The sequence below is a fragment of the Aegilops tauschii genome, chromosome 7, assembly GCF_002575655.3.
Source record: "Aegilops tauschii subsp. strangulata cultivar AL8/78 chromosome 7, Aet v6.0, whole genome shotgun sequence".
NCBI lineage: Eukaryota > Viridiplantae > Streptophyta > Magnoliopsida > Poales > Poaceae > Aegilops > Aegilops tauschii.
This window is the reverse complement of record NC_053041.3, coordinates 66,735,005-66,743,393: the sequence shown is the minus strand read 5'-3', so window position 1 is coordinate 66,743,393 and position 8,389 is coordinate 66,735,005. Positions and strand designations below refer to the sequence as shown.

Sequence of the window (8,389 nt, the reverse complement as noted above, 5' to 3'; positions counted from 1 at the left end):
CTTACGGTGAAGGTAAAAGCCTATGTCAAGTTGAGGTTGTATTGCTTAAGGTTTCGATGACCAAGAGCTAAACCGCCCTGCTTTGTTATCGATTTGATCTTACTTGTCCCTGAACCGCCGCCGGGTCGTCCCTTTATATAGAGAGGTTGACACCCAGCGGCTCTCAGAGTCCCGGCCGGCTCATAACAGTGTCCGGCTCGGACTCCTAACTATTCTTGCCTTACACTACAAGTCTTGCTATAACGGCGGTTTATAACTACAGGCCTTAAGCCGCCTCCGGGTCTTAAGCCCATTATTGGCCCGCCGTCTTCAAGCTCGGTACTGGGCTTCGCGTGATGACCATTATGACGTAACACGGCCCCTCCTGGGGTGACTCTAATGGTTATATCCTCAACATTAGGCCCCAGATTGATTTGAACCAGTTCATGCCAATCTTCAATCCCTTTGAGAGAAAATCTTCCGGCTTACATTTGTGCGAAGGTTTTAACCCGCCGTGACGTCATCTTCTGGATTCCTGATAACCCGCCATGACGTCATCTTCCACTAAGTTCATTTCTTTATTCCCTATATCCCAACGGATCTTATCTTTAATGGCTATCCCGGAAATCGAGGCGCTTCTGTGGCGAGATAATCACGTCGTGGCCTCCTCGTTTCTCGCGCCTACTTATGAGCCGCCCCTTATAAATAGGCCCGACCCTTATGTCTTCATTCACTTGTCGCCTCCATCGTCTTCCTCCTCTGCCACCCGAGAGCTCGAACTCCGCCGTCGCATCCCTTCTGTTGAGGATATAACCAGTGGAGTCACCCGCCCAGGAGGGGCCGGGTTACTCATAATGGTCATCACGTGAAGCCCAGTACCGAGCTTGAAGACGGCGGGTTAGATAATGGGCTTAAGACCCGGAGAAGGCTTAAGGCCCGTAGTGATAAACCGCCGTATGGCAAGACTTGTAGTGTAAGGCAGGAATAGTTGAGAGTCCGAGCCGGACACTCTTATGAGCCGGCCGGCACTCTGAGAGCCGCTGGGCGTCAACCTCTCTATATAAAGGGACGACTCGGCGGCGGTTTAGGGACAAGTAAGTTCAGATCGATAACCAGGCAGGGCGGTTTAGCTCCTGGTCGTCGAAACCTCAAGCAATACAACCTCAACTGGACGTAGGCTTTTACCTTCACCGTAAGGGGCCGAGCCAGTATAACCCTCGTGTTCCTTGTCCCGTTTAACCCCTTTAAGCTTCCTAGCTGCGATGGCTCCACGACTAAGTCCTAGCTCAAGGACATCTGCCGTGACAACTCCACGACAGTTGGCGCCCACCGTGGGGCCAGCGCACGATGGATTCGAGTTCTTGAAGGGCAGCTTCGAAGGGCTCAAGGGATACGCTGTGGGCCGGATGACCAAGAGTCGTCGCGGCAAGCTCTACATCGACGATGCAACCCGGGGCCCCGACGCCGGCTCAATCGAGTACGGATACCGGGTCCCCTTCGGCGGAATCCACGTCTTCATTGGCAAAATTGGTGAGCCGGGCCCTGAGCCGGATCTCTGCACCGACCTCATCGAGACGGCTCAACATGCACGACCCACCCGGGCTCTACCTGCCTTGAAGCATGCTTTCGTGGGATGTGTCCATGGAGGACTCTCTGAAGGATCTGGATCTGGATGTGTACATGGAGGACTCTCTGAAGGATCCAGATCCTTCAGAGAGTCTTCCATGGACACATCCCACGAAAGCATGCTTCAAGGCAGGTAGAGTCCGGGCGGGTCGCGCCCGCTGAGCCGTCTCGATGAGATCGGTGCAGAGATCCGGCTCAGGGCCCGGCTCACCAATCTTGCCAATGAAGACGTGGATTCCACCGAAGGGGACCCGGTACCCGTACTCGATTGAGCCGGCGTCGGGGCCCCAGGTTGCATCGTCGATGTAGAGCTTGCCGCGACGACTCTTGGTCATTCGGCCCACAGCGTATCCCTTGAGCCCTTCGAAGCTGCCCTTCAAGAACTCAAATCCACCGTGCGCTGGCCCCACGGTGGGCGCCAACTGTCGTGGAATTGTCACGGCAGATGTCCTTGAGCTAGGACTTAGTCGTGGAGCCATCGCAGCTAGGAAGCTTAAAGGGGTTAAACGGGACAAGGAACACGAGGGTTATACTGGCTCGGCCCCTTACGGTGAAGGTAAAAGCCTACGTCCAGTTGAGGTTGTATTGCTTAAGGTTTCGACGACCAAGAGCTAAACCGCCCTGCTTGGTTATCGATTTGATCTTACTTGTCCCTGAACCGCCGCCGGGTCGTCCCTTTATATAGAGAGGTTGACACCCAGCGGCTCTCAGAGTCCCGGCCGGCTCATAACAGTGTCCGGCTCGGACTCCTAACTATTCTTGCCTTACACTACAAGTCTTGCTATAACGGCGGTTTATAACTACAGGCCTTAAGCCGCCTCCGGGTCTTAAGCCCATTATTGGCCCGCCGTCTTCAAGCTCGGTACTGGGCTTCGCGTGATGACCATTATGACGTAACCCGGCCCCTCCTGGGCGGGTGACTCTAATGGTTATATCCTCAACAAATAGGGATCTCGATCTCACCGAGATGGGATTGCAAACTGTCTGTTTCCCTTCGTAACATTTCGGTCCAACCGAGATAAGCGATCGGTCCCACCGAGTTCGCAATGCAAACTCTCTGTTTCCCCTTTGTAACATTTCAGTCTCACCGAAATGAGCGAATCGGTCCCACCGAGTTTGCCTGACCAACTCTCTGTTTGCCTATTATAGATATCGGTCCTACCGAGTTTATGTCATCGGTCTCACCGAGATTACGTTATGCTCTAACCCTAATGAAATCGGTCCCACCGAGTTGACATGTCGGTCCCACCGAGTTGACATGTCGGTCCCACCGAAAAGCCTAACGTTCACATTTTGGACTGAATCGGTCTGACCGAGTTTTCTGATTCGGTCCCACCGAGTTTGGTGAATTATGTGTAACGGTTAAATTTTGTGTGGAGGATATATACGCCTCCACCCACTCTTCATTCGTGGAGAGAGCCATCAGAACGTGCCTACACTTTCAGCATACATTTTCTGAGAGAGAACCACCTACTCATGTGTTGAGATCAAGATATTCCATTTCAACCACAAGAATCTTGATTTCTAGCCTTCCCCAAGTTGCTTTCCACTCAAATCACACTACACCACAGCACTACATCTGTGACAGACAGGTTGGTCGGAAAAACAGCGTCCGCCGACAGACAGTCGGTCGGAAAGAGTATTGCCGACTGACAGCGTCTGTTGGGCAAAGTCCAGACGGGAAAGCCTTTTGCCGACCGACATATCTTTGCCGACCGACAGTTGGATGGCGATACAAGACGTTGCCGACCGAACTTCTGTTGGCACTATCCTGAACCTTTCCCGACCGATTTTCCGTTGGTACTGTCCTAGAACTTTTCCCAGCCGACTGTTTGACGGTGCAATCTTTGCCGACCGATATTCTGCTGGCCCTTCTATGTATCTTTCCCAACGGACAATTGGAGGTGTTGTTTTTTACCAACCGACTCTCCGTTGGCCTTGGCGTAAGCCTTTGCCGACCGATAATAGGACATTTTTTTCTTTTCCGAGCCAACAGTTCGTCAGCATTTAGTTTAACTGAGCAATAAATACAAACCTGTTATATATTTCTCATCTGCCTTATACAATATCAATCAAGTTGCATATCTCATCACAACACAATATCGATCAAGTTAACTAACTTGCATGTACTCACAAAAAAACTAAATCATGACCAAAGAAGGATAAAACAGTAATTTATTCTCATGAGCCTTCCAACATTTATATGTTCCAGTCACCGAATCACTCGATAGGTTTACAAAATGATAGATGCATGTCTATCAATTCATTGTTTGCTCCATTACACAACATACCCAAATGACAAGACGCCATATAGGTCCACAAAATGATACCTAAAAGACACTGTTTTTGCTCCATTACACAAGATGTCTAGCAAACGCGAACTGCCATCTTCATGGTTCCTTGATGGTCCTTTTGTATGTCTTACCTACAAAGGATACAAAGTCACCGGTGAATTCATAGAGACAATGGCGAAAATAATAATTGCATAAAGCATCAATGGCAGTGGGGTTTTAGTGTTATAAAAAACAGGGCAAGTCCTAAATAATGCGACAACATGTTTAATTAGAATTTGTATTGTGTTAGACATAATAAAGCATCAATGCGAGATGGCCATGGAATATATTTCATCAAGAAATATGAGCAATATGCATCATCTGGCAGCAGTTTAGCATACGGCCAATTATGGGGAGCAACACATTTAGGTACAGACTCACGATGGTCAGTTTTTCAAGAAAAAACCACCAGTTATCTTTCTTTCTTTTCTCTGGGGTGGAAAAGACTGCAGTGCGCCTGACTATTATATTTAGAAAACCATCAGAGAATTACATATGCACGTCAGTGCCACAAATTATATTAAAGTAAGCCATTAATTTCAGAGAAGCATATATACTGTACATACAAATCTTTATAGGTACAAGAGCCAGAACCTATGAAACCATCAGGTTATGCATAAGAGAAATAAAGAAGATAGAATGTAATATATGGGCCTAGAAACAGGATTCAGAAATAGCAAAACTAAAAAAAATTGTATGACTACTTTATGGACATGAATCAGGATTCGGTATAAGGATACAATGTACTATATGGACATGAATCTAATTTATTGCTAGTGGCAGAACTAAAAAAAATTGTATGACTACTTTAAGATCCAAAACTTGGATTGCACCTGACCATTATATTCAGAAAAGTAGATGTACTTTAGTGCACAAATTAAATTAAATTTAGCAATTATTGTACACTTGTACATCTCCTACAAGTTTATGCGTCGCTGTCTAGTACATCGCTGGTGCTATTTGGAGTATCTTGGTGGCTGATGTGTGGGGTCACAATAGCTATGCTATAACTTTTTGGTGTGTGACGGTACCTTAGCAACTTGTGTACTTTGAGCAAAAGAAAGCACCAAGAAGCATCTCTTGTATAGTACCTTAGCGGCGGGACGAGGAAGATAGTTTGTAGGGCTTCATATAGCAAAGTGATCGCGAGTCAGTATCACACGTCAAACAAATCGAGGCAAGTGGACAAAACACACATTCTTGGTGGTCACCTTGTTAGATGGCCATGCAAAAGACCTTGTGACAGTATCACCGATCAATCGTAAACCGTCATATTCATAAGGCAACATAGCATCCCTTCTGGTCGCAACATTGACAAGAACATCATAAGTCGCTGGTCCAAGGGGCTCTTCGCCCACAACAGTGTCTGAATCAACTAAGATAATTGTTGCCTTAGCAACAGGAGTTTCAGGACCAGTCCATGCATATCGAAGGACATCCATACCAATCTGAATCAATGATTGTTTTATAAACATGAAAACAAAATAGAATTTAAACATATAGGTAAGGATGAGAAGATTACGAGGCTTTCATCTTCATGAACTGATGAGCTTCTTGCAGGGGGCTTTGCAATAACTATTCTATGAACAAAGGGCTCTTCATCATCTTCTTCACCATCATCGTCATCTTCCTCAGCTTCAACTTCTGAGTTCTACGAGACAATAACAAGGAAACAGAGTTATTGCATGCAAGATGGATTACTGATTCAATGAAAAGATGTGGAAATAGTTCATTACTTGTCAAGAATTGGAACCGTGCTGCGATCTAGGAGTTTGCACATTATGCGCTCCTTGTGAAGCTAACATCAGTTCCATTCGGTTCATTCGTTCCTGCATTTCCTGCACATGCCCCTCCAACATGTTAAAGCAATTTTCAGCTTCTCGACGTCCTTCCATTGCAACTAGAACTCTTGTGCTCATTTTACCCCATGTACCCGGTGTGCCCAAATCTTGAGGTGTTGGCCCTAGACCTAACACACGGACACGGCCCCTTGGCTCCTTCTTTCCGCATACACGTGCAAACAGATCACCTTCTTGAATGCTTTTTTCCTTCCATTCAGGGTGCTTTTCAGCTTTCTCTATGAGATCTTTCTGCAAAATGACATTTTCTTGCTATGTAAATTCTGCTTGCACAATTTCTGAGTAACACCAAAAAAGCATGGCCTATCGAGATGCAAGAATAATTGTTTGTCCTATGTTGGCTAATGTCATTTTTCGTGGTGGTTCATCATGCTGAGATTAGGAAAGATATTAAAAGGTAATCATTATTTTTGTTTTGAAACATTGTTGATCCCGAAGGGACTTACAATTGTTGCTGCTGCCTGTGGCACATAACTCGTGCCGTCGCCAACCGTTTATCATTTTCTTCAATGGTCTTACTTCTCTGTAGTTCATACTCTACCGCTTTCTATTGTTCCTCCATGACCCCACCATCTTTACCTTTTCCGTTTGCGCTTGCCATTTTTCCTCCTGTAAAAGACACACTATATGAGTACATCGCTGAAAACACACAAATTAGAGGATCATACACAACACTTACTTTTTTCAATATCACTTGCTTTAAGAACTAATCCATCTATACCTGTCCTAGCAGAACCAATGCCTCCATCAGCAACACTCACACGTAAAACATTACCAATGTCATCTTGAGATTCTTCTGTAATACAATGATGACACAATAACACTAGACTACTCAGCATCAATGGATCTTCAACATATATAGTAAACTTGCCGAGAAAAAGGAAGAATTGTATAAACAATTCAATGGTAGTACACATAGTAAAGGCAGATACCACCATAAATGAAACGGATCAAAGCTGTGGTTGACTCACCAACTGGTGGAGCGTGCAGTGACAAACACGGATGGGGGATCGCTGCACCGCTGCTGGAAGCTGTGTTGTTGGAACTTGGGGGCAAGAATCCTAATAACCAAACAAATTAGACAATATAAAAATCAGTCAAACATAAGGAGGCATCTCTACATATTCATGACATCCACACATATGGAGGGCCTCTGGACTTGAGTGGGGCAGAGAACTGAAACTCGCCTGAGTGGTTGCAGCAAATATTCTACGACTTCTCTTCGTCGGCTCAATGTTAACAACAGTGGTCCTCTGTGCTACACGTAGACTACAGCTTTTGAGATGAACACGTAGACTACAGCTTTTGAGATGTTCTGCTTTATATGCTTGCAGCTCTCTGCCATGCTTTCTTTCACTGCAAAATCTACTCCGGTAAACAAAAGAGAAACTCAAGTTCAAAATTTCTGTTACTGAAATTTAGGTATAACGTCAGGTCAGTTAACTTGTATGTTTCAGTGACTCCAGATTTCTGGATGTATGTCTAAGTTGCACTTTTCAAAGGAAACATGATTCTAAAAGTCAAGATGATGCTTTTTAGTTTAGTAATAGATAATGTTGGCAAGGTCAATCCATATGCATGACAATATTTAGCTTCAGGTCATCCAGAAAACTACAAATTCTTTTCAATTGGCATGGTGGAATTAAAGGACAAATTTTGCAATGGAAACAAAAAGTATTTGCACACAACAACTCAACTTCTAAAATTAGTTCATATTGCTACCACAAGGCTTTTCCTCTGTAGATTGATTCAAAGTATCTCACAATCAGACTAGCAGCAGTACACAACAAACTAGAGAAGAAGAAAAGTATGTATTCCTTCCCCACAGCCGGAGCTCCCTGTTCCCCACCACCGTAGCTCTCCGTTCCCCACCAGCCCACTATCTCAAGAAGATGAGAGGGAGAGGGAGAGAGGGAGAGAGAGAGAGAGAGAGAGAGAGAGAGAGAGAGAGAGAGAGGGACCTTAGCCGCATCGATGCCCTTGCCGCCGCCGCTAGGTGTCTCTTCGAGATCTGGACGGCGGAGATGGGGTAGGTCGGGCCAAGGAAGGTGGCGGCCGCTTCCGGATGCTCGCACGCCCACTGCCGGTTGGAGAGAGGCGGACGCCCGGAGAGAGAGCACTAGGGCGTGGGGCCGTCGGTGGAGAGATAGGACGGCGTTGGGCGGCGCTGCTGCAGAGGGAGGGCGGCGTGGGACGGTGTTGCAGAGGGAGGGCGGCGTGGGGCGGTGGTGGAGCGGCGTGGGGATAGACCGGCGGTAGCTCCACGCAGCGTGGGGCGGCGGTGGGACGGCGTGGATCGATCGGCGGGAGCCCAGGCGGCGAAGATCTAGGGATTTGGCTGCCTCTGCGCGCGTGCGAGGAGAACGAATGAAGGAGCTATTGATTTTGGGGGAAAATGTTCGCGGGTTGGGCCAGTTATTGGCGCTGAAAATTTGGCCATTCGCGCGCGAGGCCCATTTAGCATCGGATTGTCGGTCGGGATTATTTACCGACCGACGGCCCGTGGGCCATAAAGGAATTCCCGACCGTCCGTGCGATGATATATGTTGTAGCTTTCCCGACCGACAGTGTGTCACCGTATAGACGTTACCC

General features: G+C 46.9%; 1 protein-coding gene across 27 annotated transcripts; it reads right to left on the bottom strand.

The window, feature by feature from the left end:
- Positions 1-3,766: 3,766 nt before the first annotated feature.
- LOC109783396 (uncharacterized) lies at positions 3,767-8,184 on the bottom strand. 27 transcript variants are annotated; one of them, XM_073503004.1, is made up of 11 exons: positions 7,759-8,156; positions 6,985-7,162; positions 6,769-6,858; positions 6,477-6,593; positions 6,244-6,406; positions 5,863-6,028; positions 5,675-5,776; positions 5,461-5,589; positions 5,150-5,237; positions 5,030-5,063; positions 3,767-4,030 (listed from the first exon to the last, which is right to left on the bottom strand). In XM_073503004.1, the coding sequence occupies exons 1-4, from the start codon at positions 7,767-7,769 to the stop codon at positions 6,555-6,557; spliced, it is 318 nt and encodes a 105-aa protein (XP_073359105.1). In that variant the 5' UTR covers positions 7,770-8,156; the 3' UTR covers positions 3,767-4,030; positions 5,030-5,063; positions 5,150-5,237; positions 5,461-5,589; positions 5,675-5,776; positions 5,863-6,028; positions 6,244-6,406; positions 6,477-6,554. The 27 variants fall into 27 exon arrangements, 26 of the variants coding, with proteins under 26 accessions (XP_073359105.1, XP_073359103.1, XP_073359108.1 ...); XM_073503002.1 differs by having other exon boundaries at positions 4,970-5,063; positions 5,150-5,386; positions 6,519-6,593; XM_073503007.1 differs by having other exon boundaries at positions 4,970-5,063; positions 5,150-5,386; positions 6,985-7,153; positions 7,759-8,153.
- Positions 8,185-8,389: the final 205 nt, after the last annotated feature.